At 36.8% G+C, this 26,175-nt stretch overlaps 1 protein-coding gene across 1 annotated transcript; it reads right to left on the minus strand.

The window, feature by feature from the left end:
* Positions 1-10,105: 10,105 nt before the first annotated feature.
* Positions 10,106-10,920, minus strand: LOC130866989 (60S ribosomal protein L8-like). Its single transcript, XM_057758684.1, has one exon. It carries the CDS (start codon positions 10,901-10,903, stop codon positions 10,130-10,132), a length of 774 nt encoding a protein of 257 aa, XP_057614667.1. The 5' UTR covers positions 10,904-10,920; the 3' UTR covers positions 10,106-10,129.
* Positions 10,921-26,175: the final 15,255 nt, after the last annotated feature.

The raw sequence follows: 26,175 nt of genomic DNA on the forward strand, positions 1-26,175 counted from the left end.
AGAAGTAAATATAGATATTTTTACTATATAATCTGTAGTTTCGTGGCAAATTGGTGTGTTACACATTAGTAATTAATAATAATTACATAATACTACCTTTTTAAAGAACAAATGATTGGATCGATTGAGACCATGAATATCATTGACTATTTCCAAAGTAAGCAAAGTAACTTGTCTATCACTAACAGAGCATACAAAATGTGCATGAAAGTGCACCTTTTAATAAAATCCAAATGTTATTTAATGGAGGAAGGTCATTGGTTAAATAAAGAAACTGCCTTGGCCCTGATAGGACAGAAAATTAGGTAGGTGGAGTAAACAGAACAGAATGCTGTGAGGAAGAGGAAGTGAGCTCAGACACCATTTCCTGTCCTCTCTGGGGCAGACACAATGAAGCTCCAACCCAGGATGGACTTAGACTAGAATTTTCCTGGTAAGCGCATCTCATGGTGCTACACACATTAATAGAAATTGGCCAAGCAGTGTTTATATGAATACAGTTTGTGTGTCATTATTTTGGGGCATAAGCTAGCCAGGCGGCTGGGGTGCTGGGTGGCAGGAACGCAACCCGCAGCTCCTTCTACAGTTAATTTAAAAGGATTGGAAGAAACATATAAGAGCATAACACATTTGACACATTGAGTCCAGATTGAAAACTATGGCAGTAAAATCACCTGTTTTGGATATACAATGGCTTTGCAGTATTGAAATAGAAGGAAAGCACCATATACAAACTGGAAAAGAATTAGATCCCAGTAATAGTTATTATGTGCTTTCCTATTGGGAATATAGTCATATCGCAGTTTTGTTTCGATAAAATTCAGTCTTTTTCTTACTAAAAATTTACAGAAATACAGGGAAAATGATTTGCTATCTATAATTTGTGATTCTATAAAAAAACAGGAGAGGACATTGGCCACTGGGGTCGATGTTTGTGTCTCTTTTATTTTTGAGATTATAATATGGTTACATAATTTTCACCTTCCATTTTTTCCTTCCAAAATATATCATTTACTACTTTCTGTTCTATTTTAAATTCATGGCCACTTTTTAAAACTTAAGTGTTGTACTATGCATAAATGCATACTTATGTTTCTCTATATATATTAGTAAATATTACTTTCTCATTCTGTATAATGTTATATGCATACATGTTTTCATGGATGGTCATTGAGTACTGGATAACCAATGGCTGTGTTCTTCCCCAGGGAAGACTACTGTTTCCAGTCCTAGCATTTTCACGCTTTCTGTGGTTCTTTTGTAGGACTGAGGTCTTGTGGACTTTCTCCCACCCATTTAACATGTTTATTGACATTTTGTTCAGCTCACAACTGTGCTTTCATTTTGGTGAGGCTTTATGGGCATAGCTTCTGTCATTCCAGGGGGACAAAATCTAACATCACACTCTCTGGTCTTTCAGCTTTTATGATCTTTCCACCCCTCTTTTGCAATGTTCCCTGAACCCCAGACACAGATTTATCAGTTGGGACAAGGGTGCACAAATTCTTCTGCATTTTGATTGCTTATGCTTTTCTGTAATTGTCAGTCTGTTGCAAAGAGAAGTTTGCTTGATGAGGTGTGAGGACTACACTTACCTGTGTGTATAAAGACAAATGTTTAGAATGTAGTTAGGGATTGTGTTGGTTTAATAAAGTAGTGGTGTAGGTTTTTTTCCCCCAAAATCTATGGGTTAGGGTTAGGTGTCTTCTTGTGTCTTCACCATAGAGGTTTACCTTCCTCCTCAGTGTGACTAAAGGAAGCACCTCTAGTCTATATTGCCAGAGCATGGGGAGGACGAAAACAACAGAGGGAGAGTCATAGATTAAATGTGATCTGATCAGAGAAATGGGAAAAACAAGTGTGATCTCTAATTAGGAACGGAAACAGTATAAATACAAAAGAAAATGGTAAAATGACAATAAGGATGTATGAAGAGTCACAGGAATCATATGAGTAACTATTCACTTTAAAATTCATATAACATGTGTAACTGTGTATAAAAAAAATATATGGCTTCAAAGAGCCAAAGTATATTTAACACAAAAATCAAGGATCAGGCATGAGAATACAAATTTTGAGTTGTTGCCCAGAGATGTCCAACAGAGTACTCACATCTGAAGATGTGAAATATCTCAGATGAGAAATAAAGTACAATGTTTGTCTTTATGATTCCTAGATATTTCATTCAAATATGATCTTTTCTAATTCCGTTCATTTACCTGCATAGTTCATAATTTTATTTTGTTTTACAGTTAAATATTATTACATATTGTGTATATACCACATTTTATTATCCACCATTCTGCAAAAGAACAAGTAGGTTCTTTCTATTTCATAGTGATTGTGATTAAAGCAGCAATTAACATGGCTGAGCAAGTATGTGCAGAATATATTGTCAAGTCCCTTGAGCATATGACAAGGAGTAGTAGAGTTGGGTCATATGGTAGATTTATACTTTGCATTTTAAGAATTATCCATACTAATTTTCATATAGACTACCCCAGTTTGCAACAGCAACAGCGAATGAGAATTCCATTTTCCCTGCACCTCAGTCAGCATTTGTTTTCAGTGGTTTTGTAATGTTTACCTTTCTGTCTGGGGCAATATTAATTTCTATGTTAAAAGCAATGTTCCGCTTTTTATTTTCCTAATTGATCGGGCTAATGAGCATTTCCTGAGATATTTCTTAGCCATTTTTTCTTCTTTTGTTTAGCTCTCCAACTCACTTTCCAAATGGGTTGATTTTTAATGACTGTTTTCTGAGTTCTTATATATTCTGGATAGTAATCCTCTGTCAGAATGTACTGCTGGTAAAGATTCTCTCCCACTCTATGAGCTTCTTCTTTAGTTGGGTGATTAGTTCTTCAGTTTGAGAGATGACTTTTAGTTTCATGAAGTCCTATTCAGAAAGCCCTCTCTTTTTCCTACGTTATGCAACGTACTGCCAAGGTTTACTTTTAGAAGTTTCAGTAATTCAAGTTTCCTATTTAGGTCTTTGATCCATTTTGGATTTAGTTTTTTATGCAAAGTGATAGCTATGGGTCTAATTTCAATATTCTACATAGAAATTCCAATATTCTCAGCACCATTTGTTAAAGCTGCCTTGTTTCCTTCAGCTTATTTTTTGGAATATTTGTCAAATATTAAATAGCTAGAATTTCTGTGCTCATATTTGGGCCCTTGATGTTGTTCCAGTGCCTTACATATTGCTTTTTGTGCAAATATCACTTTGTTCTTCCTACTATGGATCTGTAATTCATCTTAATATCTGGAGTGGTAATTCTCCCAGAATTGGCCCATCTGCTCAGGATTGTTTGGGCTATCTGGGTGTTTCATGTATCCATAAGATTTTTAGGATTGGTTTTTCTATTTCTGTGGTGATTGAGGTAGAGATTTTGATTGCAACTGTACTGAACCAATAAATAACTTTTGGCAAAGAGAACGCTTTCACAATATTACTTTTACCAATCCATGAGCATAGGATGACTTTCAATTTTTAGTGTCTTTTTCTATCTCATTCTTGATAGGATTAAACTTTTTCATTGTAGCATTTCTTCACTTACTTGATAAGAATAAATCCTAACATTTTTCCTTGAGGTCACTGTGGATGAGAGGAGTGAGTCTATGATGTCTTTCTCTATATGTTGTTGTTGTTTGTGTATGGAATGCTATTGATTTGTGCATTTTGATGCTGCATCCTACCACATTGCTGATTTTTTCTCTCCTCATTTCTGGAATTTTGCTGATAGAATGTTCTGTATCTCTAATATAAAATCATGTCGCCTGCAAATAGGGATAGATTAACCTCTTCTTTATCTATATGTATCTCTTTAATTTCCTTCTCTTGTCTTATTGTTCTTGTTAGTAATTTGAGCACAATATTGAAACAGAATGTGGACAGTGGACATACCTGTCTCATTTCTGACTTGAGAGAAATTGCTTCAATTTTTGTCTATTTAAGATAAGGTCGAGCTGGGCAGTGGTGGCGCACGCCTTTAATCCCAGCACTCGGGAAGCAGAGGCAGGAAGATCTCTCTCTGTGAGTTCGAGGCCAGCCTCATCTAGAAGAGCCAGTTCCAGGACAGGAACCAAAAAGCTACAGAGAAACCCGGTCTCAAAAATAAAAAAAAAAAAAAAAAGAAAGATAAGGTCGACCACAAATTTCTTGTACATAACTTTTACTATATTAAAAAATGTTCATTTTAGCCTTAAATCCTCTAAGAATTTTATCAACAAAGCACGTTGGATTTTCTCAAGGACTTTTTCTTTATCTGTTGAGATGATCATGTGATTTTCATCTTTAAGTCCATTTTTGTGTTTAATTACATTTATGGGCTTGTGTATATTGAACCATATGTTTTTCAGGGATAAGGCAACTTGGTCATGATAAATCTTTTGCATATATATCTGTATCTCATTTATAATGATTACATTGAACATCTGTGTTCACCAAGGATGTTGGCTTGTATTTTTCTCTTTTCTTTCTCTTTGTCTCCTCCTCCTCTCCTTCTTCCTTCTTGATATGGCTTTTCCTGATTTTTATATTAGAGTTTAACTGATTATGTAGAAAAGTTTAGAAATGCTCCTTTTGTTTGTTTGCTTTTTGTAATAGTTTTAAAAGGATTGGCTTCAGGGTTCTTTTAAACACTCCCAGGGTTCTACTGAGAACTCATCTGGCTCTAAATGCTTAGCTGGAATGCTTTTAATTAATATTTCAACTTCCTAATTTCTTATGGATGTGTTTTGGTTGTTGATTTCTTCTTCATTTAAGTTTTATGGTTTGAATGAATCCAGAAATTCATCCATTACTTTCATGTTTTCCAGTTTACGGGCATAAAGTTTTTAAATATTCCCTTATAGTATTCTAAATTTTCTTAATGTCTGTTGAGATGTTTCCATGTTCATCTATGATAAGGTTCAATTTTTATTTCTGTTAGTTGGACCAAGGGTCTGTCAATCCTGTTTATCTTCTCAAAAAATCAGCTCTCAGATTGGTTAAAAATTTGTATTTTTTGTTGTTGCTGTTGCTTTTGTTTCACTGATTTCTATTCTGATCATCGTTATATTTTGTCAGCTACTGGGTTTGGTTTGTTCTTGTTTATTCAAATCATGATTGATTTTTTTGTTTTTGTTTGTTTTTTTTTGTTTGTTTGCTTTTGTTTTGAGACAGGACTTCTCTGTGTAGCTCTGGTTGTCCCAAAACTTACTAGGTAGATCAGGCTGACCACAAGCTGAGATCTACTACTTTCTGATTCTGAAGCTGGGATAAAGGTACATGCCACCATATCCAGTTTCATTTTTCTCATTTTTTGAATAACATAATTTAATCATTTATCCTTTAATTATTCTCTTTTTGACTTATTTTTATAATTTAGATACTTGGAGCTAAAAAAAAAACCCTCTCTTGTAGAACAACTTTCAATATGTCTAAGAGATTTTGTTAAGTTTTAATGTTCCTTTATTTCTATGAACATTTTTAGTCTTGATTTTTTCAGTGGCCCACTAATTATTCAGTAATATGTTCTTTAATCTTTATGAGTTTACATACTTACTAGAGTTCTATAAGTTATTTTTAAAATATTTTTCTTTGTGCTTCTGCTTGTTAAATCAGTTCTAATTTTTATTACACTGTAGTCAGATCATACAAGAAGTGATTTTTGTTTTCTGTATTTTTTTTTTTTTTTTTTTTGGTTTTTTTTTCGAGACAGGGTTTCTCTGTGGTTTTGGAGCCTATCCTGGAACTAGCTCTTGTAGACCAGGCTGGTCTCGAACTCACAGAGATCCGCCTGCCTCTGCCTCCCAAGTGCTGGGATTAAAGGCGTGCGCCACCACCGCCCAGCCTAAGAAGTGATTTTTGATCTTTCTGAATTTGTAAAGATTTGTTTTGTGTTCCAGGATATGATCTACTTTTGAAAAGCTTCTTTTTAATATTTGGGTGAAAAATTCTGTATCTATCTGTTCAGTTCTTTTGATATTATTCTCTTGATTAACTATCCTCTTGGTATATTCCTCTTTGCTTCTTCTGAATAGTTTCAGTTTGAATTCGATTTTGTCAGATATTCAGATAGGGACTCCCACTTGCTTCCTGGTTCCATCAGATTAGAGTACTTTTGTCAGCCATTTTACTACATGGCTAAGATCTTTGAAGTTGAGATATGTATAACAGACAGACAGACTTTGTTACTTTACCGGTTCTGTCAATCTACATCTTTTCATTGGAGAATTGAGGTAAATAATGTTCAAAGTTATTATTGAAATATGTATATTTTCTTGGGCATCACTCAGGTGTTTATTCTTTATGAATTTTCTCCTTATTTTATTGAGCTATTTCTTTATATCTTCATTAGATTCCTTGAATTCTTTAATGAAGTTTATTATTGTCATTTTAAATTCTGTATGCTAGGAATCATCTAGATAATTCTTATTGGAAAATATTTCTATAGGACTGGTATGATTGGAGAGAAGATACTAGCTTGATCTTTGATATGGTTTGTATTTTTCTGATGAGATATGGTTATAAGGAATGTTTTTGTTAGTTATGAATCTGATATGGACACAGCAGATTGGGTCAGAGGAGAGACTATTTAAGTAGACTGGGCCTCTAGGCTCCAAGTGGTTTGGGGGGATGAAGTCATCTGGACACAGGAGATTGGGCTAGTGTACAAGATGCCTGGATTATAACAACGTATTTGGTTTGGTAGAAAGATTTGATGTGGCATCTGAGGAACCTGCCTGTGGGGGGTTCACAGGGGAGGCCTAGTAAAAGTCTATTTACTGTTTTTTATTCAAGAAGTTGTGGAAAGAGCACCCAGGCACAGTGGATATGGGGATCATGCCAGATCTTGAGGTTTGGGAAAAGCATATGATTGAAGAAGGTGGTCTAAAGTCTTCCTGGCTTGACTCAGGAAACAATGTGGAAGATCTGTCTGGGTAGAGAGTTTAATAAGGTAGTGCAGCAACCTGTGGGTGGTGGCACATAGAAAAGAACCTGGTAGAATTCTTGAAGTAGGCTGACCAAGGCAGGGGTGGCCAAACTATGGTGGAGCACTGGATATGGGTCCTGGACTAGATGGGAGGGTTGGGGAGGGTGTATAGTTGGGAAAGGTACACAGATTGGGGACAGAGGTCAGGAAGGCTTAGCAGGCTAGATCCTATAGAAGGTGATGAATTATCTTAACTATAAATGAGAGCTCATTATACTGTTCTTTTACATTTTATCTCACTTTTGAAGTTTCTCATGAAAATATTTTAAGATTTTGATTTAAAAGACGTATGCTAATGGGACAGAACTTTTACTAATTACAGTGAATCAGTGCATAAGAAACACTGAAGAAATGAATCAGCAAAAGCAATCAACTGACTAAGGAAAAGTTAAGAGTAGACATATTTTTATCTATTTGCAAATAATGTATTTCTGAATTCTCTTTGTAATCAAACTTATTTCATTTCTTTCAAAGAAAATATTGCTATGTTTTTCTAAACTTTAATGTAGAAAAACAAACACTATGTAGTTATTCCATTAGTTTCAATGAGGAAATTGGGTTTTCACAAGATAAAATATACTTTCTTCTTTGAAAGTATATAATTTTTGCTGTAAAGTTAATTTCAGAATCAGTTTAAACTATTTAAAACCACATGAATATAAACTGAAAAAAAGTGTGACATGTTTCTAAAAGTGATAGGTTTTATCTGTTCCAAAGTTGATTTTAGATCTCGAATACATTTTGCTATTTTGAATATTATAACTTAGTTATGAATGATTTGTGTATTTTGGAGGTTTTATCTATCAGTCTCCAGAATGATGAAAACATCAGTCTTTGCCAAAAATAATAGCAGTAATTAAAAACATATTTAGATGGCCTATCAAGAGAGTTTTCGAGATGATTTTTATATAAGGCAGATGTTCTTTCAGGCTAACATGAAAGAATAACGCTGTCACGATTGTAAACAGTGTTCTGAGTACACTTCTGTCCTCCGTTAAACACAAGTTTTTGTTTTAATTACTTTTTATTGTTATTGTTCCTGGTTTTTAAAATAAAAAAGATAGATTTATTCATTGCTTTTAATTAGTATGTATAAAGCTGGCGGATATTTGTATTTCTACAAAATGAGTAGCATTCATGATCTGAAATTGAGTTAGAAATGCCTTGAGGAAATCAACAGTAGATGTCTTTGAAAAATAATCATTGTACTCAGAGAAAATACGTCATTCAAATCCCCTAATTTTAGAGAAGGGGATCCAGTGATGTCTCTTGAACAGTGAACTAAATCCAAAATATTTTTTTAAAAAATTATAAGAGGAGCTGAAAAGAAATGGCTCACAGGCTGAAAACTCACTGCTCATGAAGAGGACCCGGCTTCACAGTACACACAAGGCAGCTCACAATTGTCTATAATTTCATTTCTATAAAATCAAATATCTCTATGAAGACACAGGCCAACATGTATGTATGTATATATATATATATATATATATATATTATACCCACAGCATAACATAATAATTAACATTTTTTAAAAAATAAAATTTGTAGGAAGCATTTATATACAGAAACATAAAGTAAGCAGTATTTACTATTGCTTGTATTGACAGTCACTATTGCTTTGATCAAATAAATCCTTGCAAACATCTGTATCTTATTAAGATGGCTCAATATACATTTACAGTTTGTACATAGTGATTTTATATCTTCCTCCAACTGTTGGCAGACATTCTTCTCACTTCACACAATTTTTTAAGACTTTTTTGTGGTTTTTCTAGACAGGATTTCTCTGTGTTTAGCCCTGGCTATCTTGAAACTTGAATTGTAGACCAGGCTAGCCTCAAACTCACAGAGATCCATGTGCTTCTGGCTCCCAAGTGCTGGTATAAAACTGTGCACACACCACCAAACAAGACTCCCTTTTGTTGGTCTTCATCTTTCTGGGAATTGACCTCAAACTAGCCATGTCTGCATCAAGTACAATTCATGGTCCTCCTTCCTTAGTTTCTCTAATTCAAGGAGTACAGACATGTTCAACATGTCTGGGTACTTAATTAGGCAGCAGTAAGGTGAGCCCTGCATTCCTGGAGCACATCATCATAGCCCAATGCAAGTTTCACGTAGAAACTAATCATCTGAAGATGCTTAATATTCTGAATATTTATACATTAAGATTAGATTTTTATGTTATATAAAAGTAATAATTTTAAGAGAGGCTCAGAACATAATAGAGTAAAAATAAGGACTCGCATGAACACTTGCTACAAACACAATGCCTAAACCATCTCACAATCCTCCCAAAGAAGAGACTCACACCTGAAGTTTGCATGCTGAAGAGCCAAAAGCCTTCATCACAGACTATAATATTTCTATGTAGGAGTGTTTTAGGGTTTATACATATAACTAACTTATACATATGTTTTTTCAGAAAATAGGAACTTAAATCTAACAATAAAAGCACAAATCAAATTAGGAGTAGGAAATTAGGCTGCAGGATCATGGAAAGGTCTTTTGCAAATGGCAGGCCCTAAGGCTTCAGTTAATATGCCTTTGTTTCCGGGACACATAAAAACTAGTTATGCCTTAAATCACAGCACAGCAAAACCAGAAGTAATTTCAGTGCTACCTCAGAGACCAAGAAAATAGTCTGAGATTCATTTGCTGGTATCAAAAGATTACAGCTTTACTTACTATTTATTACTTGAATTACTGTCATATCTGTTTACATTGTGATGGATATTAAATACTTTCCTAAGCATAACACCTATCACTTATTGGTATTTAACCATCTGTATATAAACTATTCAAAATGACAGCTATGTCTTTTTCCCTTTGAGCTTTCCTTTCAGAATTAAAAGCATTAGGGTGCACATATAAGGAAAAACACTCAGTTAGCAAGCCTTTATTGGCCACCTGTTCTGTCCCAGGCATTCGTGGTCATGTTATAAAAAAGAAACAATGGAAAGTCACAAAGAGTACGTTCCCTGGTTAGCTGGTAAAAGCCAACTAAGGCTATCATTACAATAGATTAAAGCCAACGCTGTAAAATTGAGAATCAAGGTAAGTGATGGGATGAAAAGAAGGTAGGGATTTCTTTTTTTTTTTTTTTTTTCAGCCAAAGGACTTACTTTATTAGCTCCTGAGTTCTAGTTCTCCTTCTCCTGTACAGTTTTGGTTCCACGTAGTCGCCCAGTCCGGCGGGCAGCAATGAGACCCACTTTGCGTCCAGCAGGGGCATCTCTTCGGATAGTGGACGGTTTGCCAATGTGCTGATGGTTACCACCTCCGAAGGGATGCTCTACAGGATTCATGGCCACACCACGTACGCGTGGCCAGCAGTTCCTCTTGGCCTTGTATTTGTGGTAGGCACGGCCAGCCTTCAAGATAGGCTTGTCAATTCTGCCCCTACCAGCCACAACACCGACGACAGCTCTGTTGGCTGAGGAAATGACCTTCTTGGACCCTGAAGGCAGCTTCACTCGCGTTTTCTTGGTCTCCGGATTGTGGGAGATGACTGTAGCATAGTTCCCAGAGGCTCGTGCCAGCTTGCCCCTGTCCCCAGGCTTCTCCTCCAGACAACATACAATAGTACCTTCAGGCATGGTGCCCACGGGCAAAACATTGCCGATATTCAGCTGGGCCTTCTTGCCGCAGTACACAAACTGCCCGGTGTGGATTCCCTCTGCAGCGATGAACAGCTCCGTCCGCTTCTTAAACCGGTAGGGATCACGAAAAACCACTTTGGCGAGGGGAGCGCCGCGACCGGGGTCATGAATGATATCCTTTACAATACCCTTAATGTAACCGTGCCGCTCGGCGAAGTCCACAGCTCGCAGGCGCGCGGCGCCCTTACGGTGTTTCACGTGCGCGCGGAACACAGAACCGGCGCCTTTCCTCTGCCCTCGGATCACACGGCCCATGGCGGCGAGTCTGCCGGCAAGCATGGCCGAAACGAAGGTAGGGATTTCTAGAAAAAAATCTAACCATTAACTTGAGACTAGAACAACCAGTAGTAACTAATTATTATGTTAAATCTTCATACTGATTGGAAGCCTGGAAAATATGTGGCTTAATAAGGTTTAACAAATATATGGAAGGGAAAGCAAATCTGAGAAGACAAATTCTGTATTAAGGAAAACATAAATGAGTCTTAAGATTGATGTTCTGAAGAGAAAGCCTAGAAGGCTTCTACTGGGTCCATGAAGTCTGCTTTCTATCCAAACTGGAGAATTTAGTTCTCTTTAGGATGCAGCGACTCATTGAGTCAGAATGCGTGCCTATCCTGAACATATCCCTGGGTTTCACCCCTGGTACTACCCAACATGTTAATCTAATTTATAACAAAGTGGTAAATAAATCAGATTAGTTTTAAATAAAGAAATAATGTGATTACGTCTGCATTTCTCCTTAAGAACAAATCTATTTCTCCTTGCTTTTTTGTTGTTTGTAAGGACGCATGATTATAAGTGAATGTTTGCAAGATTCAGACAGACTCTGGGTATGCCTGTGAAGGAGCATCCACACAAGGTTAACTGAGACACTAATACCCATCTCAACTACTGATACCCCACCCCATGTACTAGAGGCTTGACCTGATCTGAATAAAAGAGACAGTGAAATAGGAATGCTCGGCCTTCTGGTCATCTTGACCATAGTGCAATGTGACCAAGAGCTTCCAACATTTGCTGCTGTGCATCCCCACAGTCTTGGACTTACCTTTGCACTATCGTCAACATAAACCTTTCCTATCTTCAAAATTTTGTCAGATTTTATATCACAGTAATAAAGATGGTAATTCACAAAATGGGTCATATACAGCACTATACATAGCACAACATATGAACATTCAGTGGTACCCAGGGCTACACACAGCACTCTGGAGTGCCCAGTGGTATCCAGGACTATACACAACACTCTGGAGAGCCCAGTGGTACCTAGAACTACACACAATACTCTGGAGTACCCAGTGATATCAAGGACTACACACAGCGCTATGGAGAGCCCAGTGGTATCCAGGCCTGCACACAGCACTATGGAGAGCCCCGTGGTACCTAGGACTACACACAGCACTATGGAAAACCCAGTAGTACTCAGTCCTACATGTATTTGCTTTCAAATCTTTTGAGATTTTTAGCATTTCACTTCTCCCCATTATACACTAGCAGATAAAAATGTCAGGGAGAAAATATTTCCAAATGTAGCGAATTGTGTGAACATGATACCTAGGAAGAGAATACAATTTAAAACGTTTAATGCAGTGACTGTAAATATGGGCATTTTAAAATATGATTTCCCTTATCTTTGAAGTATATGAAATTTATAGGTTATGTTATTTCTTCACATAGCCATAGTGGTCATACCTAATTTAATACTTTCTCCATATCAATACAAACTCTTACTAAAGTCTTTTGCTCTTGTGAGAACTCATTGACCAATATTTCCTTTGTGCCATGAATAGCAAAATTCCCGCGTGTGGACATACACACAGGCACATGTACATACACAGAAACAGAAATAAATTAAATTTTACTATCTACATGTCTTAAACTCTTAAATCTTCCACTCCCATCATTCATTCATTAGAAGACAGAAAGACGAAAGATGGTTCTCTAAGCATAACCGTATACCTCCTTCATATTCCTATCACATGTGCTGTTAATAGTTAGACACTAAACAATGCCTGTTTTTCATCTGACTTCTAATATATTGCACATGGATTTCCCCCCAGAACTAATCTATGATGAACCCCACCATTGCTATGCGTGACTATTCCAGGTCACCCCCATGATTTGCTAGGATGCGATACAGGTATCCTTGTAAAAACTCATTGCGTAATGATTTTTATATGAAGATGTTAGTGAGGAAATATTTTCTGGAGCATCATGGCCAGTGAAGTGGAATGGGAACAAATTTAGGAATAAGATTCCTTGCTGGACAGGTGTCCATTGAAATTATTTTGCTGAGAAATAATTGGGTGTGACTATATGCTAGATCTCTCAGGAATATAAAATATGTGTGTGCACATGCAAGCTTTGCTTATCTTAAGCAACTATATTCTCAATGCTATATCTTTTCTTTTTTTTCTTCTGTTTTCAGTTACTTTAAATGTTAGCTTGTGCAATCTTTGGAGACTGTGTGTCTTTGTGATTTATTAGTTTCCTTATTCCATTATTGTTCTCTTACTGGAAAAAGAAGAATTTCTTAAGCATTAAGGGGAAAGTTTTTCCAGCTTGGTGATAAGATTTTATATAGCTTCCTACACTATCTGAACTTTGTTCTACAAATAAATCTTCTGACTTCCCCAGAGAAATGGAAGGATAGGAAGGCTGGGAATATTTGGTATCAAGGTGCTTACAAATTGAGTCCAGAGGCTGTCCAATAATCTGCAACAGAATGCTCTCTGGTAACACACAGATTTCTGTAGCATTCATTTGGTTTAAGGCTGAAGAAGGATTTCTGCACTGTCCTTCACATCCCCGACTTCTAAGTACCTTCAGCTCCAATTCCCTATCAGGAGAATACATGTTGGTTGAACTCCTCAAATGGCAAGATCTCCTTCTTATAAAATGTGACTTGAATTCATCCCAAATCTTGATCTTCAGAGATTCAATGAAAGAGCATGACACCTTTCATATGACTTCCTCCTGACATTTTCATTGGCTTTTGGTTTTCTTGTCTGAGCCTTGATTGTTTAGTCAGGAATTAAAACCAAGAGTAGAGATATGAAATGGACTCATTTCACTGTGAATTATGTGTGTGAATTATGGTTTTTCTTTTTAGGATAAGAATGTATGAGTGTATCCTTGGGAACAAAGTGACAGATCTAGCAGTTACTTTTCAGGAGGACTTGACTTCATGGCTTAGAAAGGCACATGTTAGCATGATATATATAAATATATATATATATATGTATATATACTTTTGACATATAATATAGAAATATAACTTATAAATATCATTCCATATAGACGAAAACAGAAAGGGACTCTTGTGGTCATGGTTAGAGATGTAGGAAGGGTCATCATCGTTGAAACCTGATGGTGAGAAGTAAGAAAGGATCTGAAGACAAAGAATTCACTTCTCAGAAAGCCAAAGGTATGAGATGCACTAGGCACTTGGTCCTTGGGAAGCAATGACTTTTGTGTTTTTTAGAATAGTAAGGGTACAATATTCTAGCAGTGAAGTACACCTAGATCATGAGTTAGGCAAATAGTAAGTTCAGTCAAGGTAATAGAATATTAATGCCCAGGAGAGTTAGGCAAATGGCAAGTCCAATCAAGCGACTAGAGTATTAATACCCAGGGGAGTAAAGGTTACCATTGCTCCATACCCACTTGCTTAGAGCCTGAGGAGAGGAGCCATATGTGATTACTAGCGTGGTGATCTCAGTGTCCCTAATAACGCTATCGCTGGTACACAGTGAAGTAGAAGGTCTTAGAGTGTAGCAAACAGAGCTTCCGGTTAGGCAATGTGAGCTTCTGCACTGGGATGGCACCATTTAAAATAAGGGCTGGAAATATCCTTCCCAAGTAGATGCCTCTAAGCTTACTACAGGTGCAAGATGGAAGCAGGAAGCGAGATCTCCACCTGAAAAGCCTGAGTTACATAATGAACCACAGCACCAGACCATACTGACCCAAAAGAAGCCAGTTAAGGCTACCCAAATTTTAGACCTATCAAGAGTTTGAAATTATTTCCTGTGAGCCAGGCGGTGGTGGCTCATGCCTTTAATCCTAGCCCTCAGGAGGCAAAGGCAATTAGATCTCTGTGAGTTCGAGGCCAGCCTGTTCTATAAGAGCTAGTTCCAGAACAGGCTCCAAAGCTACAGAGAAACCCTGTGTCGAAAAACCAATAAAAAAAGAAAGAAAGAAATTATTTCCTGTGAATGAAGATACCATGCTTTCATTATGTGGCTCTTGGTTGATAAGGCCGATTTGTCTGAGAGGATGATGGGGTGGTAATTTACTTGTCGAAACATGTGCATCTGAGGATGGAGTTGTAGCCTTAGCTTGCCGGGCAGGCATTCTGATTTGATAGCTACTGTTCGCACTTCCTCTGTTGCCAATGTGGCTGATCAGTGGCAAGTTCACAAGTTATTGATGCCACATGCTTCCCTAGGCCACACCGATGTCATGGTCACCCTATCGTTTGTCTTGTTTGATTCAAAGTTGTAAAGTTTGGATTCTATTACTTTCACAGAAGAAACTCTGGAATATAGTATATATGACTATAGAATCTATTATTTTCTTTTATAAAATAATTGTTTTAGATTTCTTATCTTACATATGCGTTTTTTCTTTTGTGTACATATGTACAACATATGAATGCCTGCTGCCTCAGAAGAAGGCATTTTATCCTCTGGAACTAAAGTTATTAATGGCTGTGGGTCACCATGTAGATGCTGGGATCAGCACTGATACCCTCTGCAAGAGCAACGAGTCTCTCACACTGCTGGGCCATCTAGCACCTATTCTTTTCAATCATGATTTTATTATATTTTTGATGATGATATGTGTTTGGGGTATTATTGTTTTTAAGGTTGTTTACCTCAGTTTTAACCATACTATTCTATTTCCAGCAAAAGCCCTAGAGGTCTAGTTTTACTTTTTCTGGCGATATCAGGAGAGCCAAGATTAATTATTCGCTCATGAGCCTGAATACTGAAAACTGTTTGGGGTAGCAAAAGCTCAACTCAATTGCTTTCCCTATCCGATAGACAAGTGCTTAATGTGCAGAATAACCTGAGTAATGTCATTAGAAATATATGCGCTCTGTGCCTGGCCTCTAGCACTTATGGGATAGGGGTTGGATTAAAAAACCTTAAGGATATGCAGCTCATTTTTTTTCTTTATTTTATTCTTTTTAAATTAAAATTTGTGCCTCCTCCCCTTTTCCCATTTCCCTCCCCCTCCTCCCACACATTGCCCCCTCCCCCCACTCTCCACTCCTCTCCCCCTCCGCCCACTCCTCTCCCCCTCCCTCCACTCCATTCCCCCTCCCTCTAGGTATTGAAGAGCAGTCCAAATTCCCTGCCCTGCAGAAGTCCAAGGTCCTCCCACTTCTATCTAGGATTAAAAAATCATGTTTGCAAAGAAATAGAATCTATCACATTTGAAATTAATAAAGAACTGTGGGAGGGCTTTGGGCTTTGTTTTTTATCTTTACTTTGCATTTTTTATATGTTAAGTTGGTTAGTAATTTAGGCATTTTGCTTTATATGATTTTAAAAATATTCTTCATTAGCTTAAGGCCTGAGGTAACGGAGCCAACTTAAATTAAGAGTGATTCAGACTTGGGGTGGGGGGAGACAGGCCATCACTTAGTCACCATTTCCAGTTTATAACTTTAGTGAGCAGTGAGAGCAGCTGACTGTGGCTGTCAATTAAGGCAGCTGTGTGACCCAAGGGTAAATGAGTGTTTGTAAAAAGCCCTTCAAATGAATGCAGTGTATGTTCTCAGAAAGGAACTTGTGTCTTGGTAATGTCTCCACTTCAAACAAGAGAGAGGTTTTTTTCCCATGAGGCTTTGTGCTCTATTCCATATGTAGCAATACGGGTGATTTTGATTATATGTTTTAGGTTTCTAAGAGGAAACAAACTCCATCTTTTTATTTTACTCATGAGGAAAAGTCACAGGCCAGGGCCATGTTCTAGTGAAAATAGATTGGGCAGTTTGATGACAAGGACAGCCAGTACTAAACTGACTGAAATTTGCCCAGTCAAGTCTACTCCTTTATACAGACAGACCAAAGAAGGGATAGGAAATGAAAATATTTGACTGACCTGTCTTACCAATGATGATGGTAAAAGCATTGGATCTAGTCTCACAGATGTCTGTGGCTTTTCAATTAGGTTAACATAAGAGACTTCTAAGTAGTCAAAGTGTCCTGCAGAGGGCAAACCCATCTCAGCACCACAATACTTGGCAAAGAGCTGAGGGCACAGCAGACCTCTTCTCTTTGGGTTGCAGATGCCGGTCCTAAGATTGGCTCCTTCATGTATTGGGGGCGAGCAATAGCTGTGCTAAGCTTTTGTGACACGAGGCACAATGGTCAGGGTGAGTCACCAGTTCAGAATCAGAAAAAGGTCTTAGAAAGAACGACTTAGGGCACTTTGGATGTTCAGATTGTATTTTGATTTGATATTACCAAAGTAGTTGCATGTCAATTAAGTATAACCTTGTCAAAATGTTCAATTCTTATTCTAGAAAAAAAAATATGTCTCTTAACAAACATTCTAAAATTATATTTCATGCATGTTACATTAGAGTTCAAGGATTATTTATCCTACCATCTCTACCTTAAGATTTAAATGACCAGAAACCTTAACAAATTTCAAGTATTAAAGTATCCAGATAGTTCATCAAATATACAAAAACCCAAAAGTTTGAATTGGGAATAAATCTCTTCCTTCCTCCTTCCATTCCCCTCCACACACAGATACATGTGTGCATGCGCTCACGCGTGCACACAGATACACACAGATATACACACATACACACACATTCATAGAGATACACACACAGAGATATACACACAGAGATACATATACACATACACACATACACACACATACATAGAGATACACACACAGATATACACACAGATACATACACACGCATACACCTTAGTTAGCTTCAGGTATAGGATCTTCCCACAGATTATGAATGGACGCTCACCTTCCTGGACCTAGATAGAAGTGAGAGGACCTTGGTCTTCCCACAGGGCAGGGAATTTGGACTGCTCTTCACTATCGAGAGGGAGGGGGAATGGAGTGGGGGGGAGGAGAAGAAGAGTGGGGATGGGGGAGGGGAGTGGGGAGAGGGGGCAATATGTGGGAGGAGGGGGAGGGAAATGGGAAACGGGGAGCAGGTGGAAATTTTAATTAAAAAAAGAATAAAAATAAATAAATTAATTAAAAAAAAGAAAAGCTTCTAAATGCTCACATAACATAGGTTAAACTTCTTCTTGGCCCTTTAAATTCATGCTCAGTAAATTCACTAATATTATGTTAAATAGTTTATTTAAATTATTTCTTTTTTATTTTTTCCTTTTAGATTTTTGAGACAGGGTTTCTCTGTGTAGCTTTGGAGCCTGCCCCGAAACTCGCTCTGTGGAGCTTGCCTCGACCTCACAGAGGTCCGCCTGCCTCTGCCTCCTGAGTGCTGTGATTGAAGGCATGTGCCACCACTGCCTGGCTACTTTTCTATATTTTAATGCATCCAAAAAAAAAAGTTTCAAAAGTATTTTGCTGACCTTTGCAAAATTAACTTAGAGCGATATTAATACCAGTTACGTGAAACAAAATATTTACTTCCGCTAATCTCTCAAATCATGAGAGAAGAACCAGTTCTACCGTGCTTTAGCCAAATGTGTTGCTAGCTTAATTAAATGCTGGCCAGAGTAATGGACTGTGGCCAAGATTATTCCACAGTTCCTACAAAATGCAACGAGTCACATGTTGCTGAAGCTTATAAAGACACCCGCTGGACCAGTAGGTCCAATCAAGGACAAGCATACATCCTGAGGTATTTCCTGACCATATATCACCAGGCCACACGTGATTAAGCACATCTGCTACAAATGGGTCAAACAAACATAAGACAAAGAACTCATTTCTAACTGTCTTAACTGCAAATAGAACCCTAACCTGTAAGGTATATTTTTCCTGTTTTGATCTCACACATCGAAGAATGATAGCTAATATAAATCAGGAAAAGGGATAATTACCTGGCATTCAATGTCATGTATACCATCAGCCAGAGAGGGGTTATATTCTCAAAGGTCTCCCTACTGTTAACATATTTCTTTATCATTACTATTTAGAGTTATGTAGGTTGAAATCACAAATAATTAGTAATTGCAAAAATATTGAACTGATCATCAACTCACTTAAAATTGCTATAAACCAGTTTGAATACATTTACAGACACATTTAAAGTGTTTCGTGATTCAAAATAATTTGTTTAATCGTTGGTTAAACCTAGGAGTTATTTACATCTATCCCCTTAATTGTTTCATACCAACTCACCTTATAAATGTCACATAGAACTTGTGCTGTACAAGCAAGTAACAGTTCAAAAATAAACAGCACCTCAAGTATAAAATCAAGATTGTCTGCATATGCAAGTAACTGCCATTATATGAAATAGATACTGGATACATTTTTAAGTATTACCTCATTAATCATCTTTGTTATACGAAAGTATGGTTGTCAAAACACTGGCTATAGTAATGAGAAGGAAAAATTGTGTCTGGTTGGTTACACTGACACTTAAGATTTCATTGGTTACATTGGGACATAAAAAAGACAAAAGCATTCCAAAGAAAAGCAAAAAGGAGAGAGAGAGAGAGAGAGAGAGAGAGAGAGAGAGAGAGAGAGAGAGAGAATGAATGAATGAATGAATTTGGGAAAGGAGAAATGAGATTTCACTCCATGAATTTAAACTCTAAATCCAAGGCAATATATGTAAGATCACAGTTGTGAAAAAATAAAATCACTTGCACGTAAAGATAGAGTCACGGTAAGTAGTTACTATATAATATTAACTTTAAGAGAAAACGGTGTCAACTGGAAGAAATTTTGCCATAAACATACACAGAAGAACCAGAAACACTTTTGTCAGAATCCATCCATCATTACCAGGAATGAGACTGATCTGAACCGATAACCCATTTTTCATGGAATGAGAAAATAAATCTTTTGAGAAAATAGATACATCTGGTCATTTTAAAGCACAGAAATTAAACATTAACATAATATAATCACCCTTTGGCTCTGCCCCTACCTGTCATGAGCCATCCTGGTTCTGTATTTACCCAGCAATCTTCTGATAATAGTCTCCTCATGTAGCTGCCCTGACGGAAATGTGCTAGAGAGGTAATAACAGGTTGGCATTGTGGCTTACATGTGACACTCTTGATTTAAATCAACACGAGTCAGTCTTTTTAAGTCTAATCAGCTTTACAATTCTAAACTGTGCCAAGAATGTTTCTTTATAAAACCAGGGAGTGGGTCATTATATCTTGTGTCATTAGTAAGTAAATAAGAAACATTTTTTAGTAGTGTCTCTTTGAAAATTTTATGATTCCTTTGCTTTTGCATCATCAAGATCATATTTTTAAACCAATATAATTTTTGTCAGTGTATTATAAATAATTGCAAGCTTCCAAATATTATGTCTATTTCTAAACTTTTCAAAATGATATAATTATACATGTGAAATATGTTTGTTTCTATTACTCTCTCCTTATCGGAGAGCAATTGGCTTCTTTAATTTTTGACATTAAATTTTATTGATGAAAGTGTAGCATATGTGTAGGAATTAAAAGGCTGTGTACACTTTCTGCTGTCTTATTAAATGAACTCTATTTATCACGATTTTACAGTGTTATTGGGAATTCTATCCTTATTATTTTTCTCAAAATTTTGCTTTAAGCACCTGCATCTCAAGAGGACATACACATGAGAAATCTTACATAATTGTCTCAGAATAACCATTGGGTTGGTTCTTAATCAAAAGGAGGAACCTTTTCATGTAAAGGGTCAACCCTGTTAACTAAAGACTACTTCAATACTGTCTCAACACTAGGCTTATTACACATGGTAATGTCTCTATATGTTATTTTCTAATAATTTAAAATCCAAAAATCAAGAGATAGGAAGAATGTTTATTTAAAAAGCTATCATAATATTTATTTGAACATTTTGATGCATCTTTCATATTCTACCTTTAAATAAATATTTATGAAGAAAAATATTTGTGTAATAAAATCAATACCTAATATTTTTGAACTTGGGGGATGTTGATCAATTGTTTATTCATTTATCATATAGCATTATTATAAAGCTAATAAATATTAGAATAAATTTTTAAACTGGTAATGGGTAGGTCACGTGGAACAACAGTACCTAGCATTCAAGAAATTGGTATTTATTTGCCTTTGGAGCATCATTTGATTTTAATTTATTTGCAATAGTGTTTACTCAAGTATTACTTTCACATGAAAAACACACAAAATAAAAGCTAAAGGGTCGTTGGATAAAAGATTGAGGAAAACAATTTTTTAATCGAGTCCATAGTCTGCTCTAGACTATATTTGTACATCTATCAAGAGCCTTTGATAGAACAGATTGAAGGAACAGCTGTCTCTTAGCCAGGGTAGAAAGTGTTGGAGTAAAAGGAAATAGAAATCAAATGGAAACTTTTTTTTTTTTTTTTTTTGTTTTTGTTTTTCGAGACAGTGTTTCTCTGTGGTTTTGGAGCCTGTCCTGGAACTAGCTCTTGTAGACCAGGCTGGTCTCGAACTCACAGAGATCCACCTGCCTTTGCCTCCCAACAAATGGAAACTTTCAAAAAACAACTTGGATCTTAAACAAAGTGTAGATAATTAATAATCAGGGCCTTACAAATTAATGCAACATCATATTCAAAGGCACAGTGGATACAAGGTGGAGGTGACTGCTATGGGGAGACGATCCTGCTTAATGTCTTTATGGTGACATCTGAGATCATGACTGTAATGATAACTATTGTTTATTTCGTTCTGAAGTCAGTTCTCAGTGCCTTACATAATACTCACTCTGGCCCTGGAAATGCAATGTTTACTAAACACACAGTTGCTCACCATCCAACTTAGAGAAGACACTTAATGAAAAATGTGACCATATCCAGCTGCTAGCATTTGTGGCCTAGCTGAGAAAACAAACATATGAATAAATAACAAGACTAAAAGTTTGTACATAAAAAATGAAATGAAAGATATTCATCAGTATGGCAATAGTATAGGGCCATTTCAGGCTCCCTCTTGTCAGCTGCCCAAGGAACTAACTAGAGACATCACTTTGGACCCCTGGGAACCCCTCTAGAGTCAAGTCTTTTGCCAACCCTAAAATTGTTCCCTTAATTAAGATATATACTTTCCTACTCCCATATCTACCTTCCTCCATGCCTACCCTCCCATTCCCCCAAGTTCTCCCCATCCTCCCCTTCTCACTTCTCTTTCCCCATTTCCCCTTATCCCTAGCCCACCCCCACCCCCAAGTTCCCAATTTTTGCCTGGCAATCTTGTCTACTTCCAATATCCAGGAGGATAACTATATGTTTTTCTTTGGGTTCACCTTCTTATTTAGCTTCTCTAGGATCAAGAATTATAGGATTTTTTTTTTTGCATATCACCATAGAACCTTCACCTGGCGATGGATGGAGATAGAGACAGAGACCCACACTGGAGCACTGGACTGAGCTCCCAAGGTCCAAATGAGGAACAGAAGGAGGGAGAACATGAGCAAGGAAGTCAGGGCCACGAGGGGTGCACCCACCCACTGAGACCTTGGGGCTGATTTAATGGGAGCTCATCAAGGCTAGCTGAACTGGGACTGATGGAGCATGTGATAAACCGGCCTCTCTGAACATGACAGACAATGAGTGCTGACTGAGAAACCAAGAACAATGGCAATGGGTTTTGATTCTACTGCATGTACTGGCTTTGTGGGAGCCTAGCCTGTTTGGATGCTCACCTTCCTAGACCTGAATGGAGGGGGAGGACTTTGGACTTCCCACAGGGCAGGGAACCCTGACTGCTCTTTGGACTGGAGAAGGAGGGGGAGGGGAAGTGGGGGGATGGGGAAGGGAAATAGGAGGAGGGGAGGAGGTGGAAATTTTTAATAATAATAATAGAAAAATAAATAAAAATTATGAAATGAATTTTTAAAAAATGAAATGAATAAAAGTCGACGAGAAAAAGCAGAGACAGTTTGCACATTTGCTAACTTAGATTTGTGTTCTCTAGCATCTGAGAGTTCTAGCAGGATTTCAAAGTTGAATGTTAGCATAATATATCTGTATTTTAAAAAGAGTGTTTTGTTTATTGTAAAGAAAGGTTTTACTGTGTGTTGACAAGCAACTGAAGTTAAGGAACATAGTCAAGTGACTTTTGTGATTGATACTCTGCATGGTTGTTACTAAAGATTTGATCTCAGTGGGTTCCTGTTAAGACAAATACAAGAAGTCGAGAGAGAGATTTTGCTGCACCTTCTATTATAGTACATGGCTTAATTTTAAGTATAGGAAGTTTTATAGATTTCTAGGGTGGTGCTTGAATGTCTTGCCATCTTGACTGGCTTTGAACTCTTGTTCTGCTTCGTTAAGCAGTGTGAGTTAGACAAACCTGTGTCCCTTAGATTTACCATGTATGGAGTAATAATCTTACCTGTCCAATGTTAGTTCCTGTGGAACTTGGTGATCACATGCTTAGAGCTCTAGTTCAGTGTTTTGTCCTTACGAGAAGGAACAATTCAAACTATTATTATGGGACAGAAGTAACGTGGAGGCTATAAAAGACAGATTTCCAAAATCACTTTGGTATGGATAGTGATGCCATCTCTGAATAGTAGGAAGGACTTAAGATGAACATCTGGTAAAGAACTCAAGCAACTTCTAGTCAAAGAAAAGACCACAGAAATATGGGTTTAAATGTGTAGGCAAATGAGTTATAAGCAGAGAAATTTAAGTTTTGTGTTCCATAGAAGTGAAGAGAAAAGGGTTAAAAAGACTGATTGGCCACCCACATCCATTTCTTACTGAGGGGGTAGAGTTTGCTCAATAAAAAGCTTTAGTTTCCAATAAAGAAGTCTGCTTTTAATGGGCTGCCTGTGACCCACAAATGTATTTGGAATAAAGTCACTAGCCAAGCTTTCAAGAACTTGATAACAAAATAAGTGGTAAGGAATTTTGGAAGATTAAATGCATCTGTGGTTTTTACTATTAGTTCTTCATCTAGTTTGCATAATTGTAAAATATATAATATATAAATACATGTGGAGTTTAAATACAGGGAAGATGAGTCATTTGTTCAGAGGAAAAGTAGAATGCATTGAATAAAGATATTGATACTGAAGGAAATGGGAATGAAGTAAGTCCCATCTGGAGGTAACACATCGAGCTAAGGTTTGGGTTTTCAGTATATAGGCAAAGAAAAATACATTTCTCGCTAAGCTTGGTGTTTGTGGGTTACAAGGTCTTAATGTTTTCCATATCCTGGTGGCTGTTAAACTAGCATGTGAACAGCATATCCCAATATACTACATGAGATCGGATAAGGACAGATAGATGAACAAGATCAATCATGTATGGAGAAGTCAAGGACTTTTAGGCAGACAAAATAGTGAAGCTTAAAATTAATTGTTCTCATTGACACATTTTTCCTTCAACAATAAGTGTAAGTCAAATGATGGTGGTTGTGAACATAGAATCTAAACTGAGACTGAATCCAGACTATATCCTTTACTGTATGTGTAAACCTGTACTACTTTGTCCCTTGGGAAACAAACTTCAAGGCTGAAATTTATCATCAGGTTCCCTCTCAGAAGTTTTCTCAAAATAGTGGTGAGAACAGAAAGAAGGAAGACGGTATCAGAGAGAAGTTGCGTGATGACGTGGTGACACCATGCAGTAGAGAGAGCAGGACACTGCCAGACTGCTGTGCAGAAATGGACAAGATCTGCCTTGTTCTGCACCACTGAAGCTGGACAAAGGATTGAGCAAAGCCCATCAGCTTGACTTCAACATCCAAGAAGTCCTGCAACTTTAGGAACATGTCCCTGCCACACTCAGTCTTGGATTGAGAGGATCCTGAAGAAAACCTCTAGACACAAAAGCCAATGGGCATTTCAGAGCCCAAATGGGAATCATTGGCAAAATTTAGCTTCATTTCGCTGGAGATGTGGGGTTGTGGAGCACAATCTCATGGTCACCATGGTTTTATAAACCAGGCGGTGCTTTGAAACCAGTGTAATCAAGCCATATCCCACGTATCTGAGTCTTTTCCACAGAGGCTTGTGTATGTAGTGACAATTGAAAATTGTATTTTCAGCATTTTTTCTGACATTACAAAATTAACTCTAATTTACCTCAGAGTGCATACAAGCAGAAGTATTATATTTTAAGCTTCAGCATCCTTAAACTTTTTAAAAAGTTTGCATAATTCTCTTTTTGCAAGAATTTGGATAATTAGAATACACATGCAGGATGTATGTACATCGGGGTATTTCTAGTGTAACATGCAAATTTACCACTATAACTAATTATTACTGATTTTGTCATGTGGCATTATCAGAGGCACAAAAAAGCTGCAGTGATGACAAAAGGACCTGAAAAATCTTCCAAGTCTCCCAAGACTCACAAACACAGAGCAAGTGCAAAAGAGAACATGAGCATTAGGATTCATTTGCAGAGGAGACTTTGAAATTTAAACACAGTACTTTATGGTTTAGGGTCAATATTTTACTAACATTAATTATTTTCCATTTAAAGGATCTTCATATTTAAAGTCAAATTAGGATGGCTGAAAATTCTGCAGTCCACTGACATTTCAGTCATTATGGCTATTTCAGTGGTGAGCTGCTCAAAAAAAAAAAAAAAAAAAAGACCTAGCAATATCCACAATTTTTATGCAATGTTAATATTAATAAATGGGAGAAGACAATTGCTAATTAAGTTGTGCATGAGCATTTTGGTTTAAACTAACTCAATAAAACGTTCCAGTTTGCCTCTGTGAATGCAACAAGCAAAATCTTAAAAAACAAAGTGCCTGCTTCAATGCATTCAGGAATGCGGCTTTCTCCAGTTGAGACTTCTGAATAACCACAAATCAGAAGCAACATTTTACAAAAGTCTAACTTTGAAAATGCATTCTTCAGTAGTGAATCATACAGTGTAATTTATTTTTGAGTTAATATGGGACAAACTTTTGGTTTGTCATCATCTGAGTAGCATTACAGAATGATTCAGTCAGTCACACAAACACACAAACACACACATACCAATACACACACACACACACAAACACACACACACACAAGAATCCACTGCTACAGTTAGTTTCACTCACAGTTTCCCAATTTTTCGAGAAATATAAAGAAAGATAAATCTAGAGGAAAAAAAAAGATAATTTCAATATTTTGAAATAAAGTCAGTTCTCCCAATGAGAAAAAAGTATTGTATCAGATAGCAGACTATAAATACAGTACTCCCATAGTAATTTTTGATTACTAACAGACTTTAAAAGTTATATTTCTTTGTGGCATGGATGAACAAAATTTAATAAGTAAAATTAATTAAGATGCCCCCAAATTATGGGAAGTATAAAGAGAATTTAAATTGATTTTTTAAATTTTTATTTCAAAGACAAACT

This window comes from Chionomys nivalis, chromosome 26 (assembly GCF_950005125.1).
Source record: "Chionomys nivalis chromosome 26, mChiNiv1.1, whole genome shotgun sequence".
Taxonomy (NCBI): Eukaryota; Metazoa; Chordata; class Mammalia; order Rodentia; family Cricetidae; genus Chionomys; species Chionomys nivalis.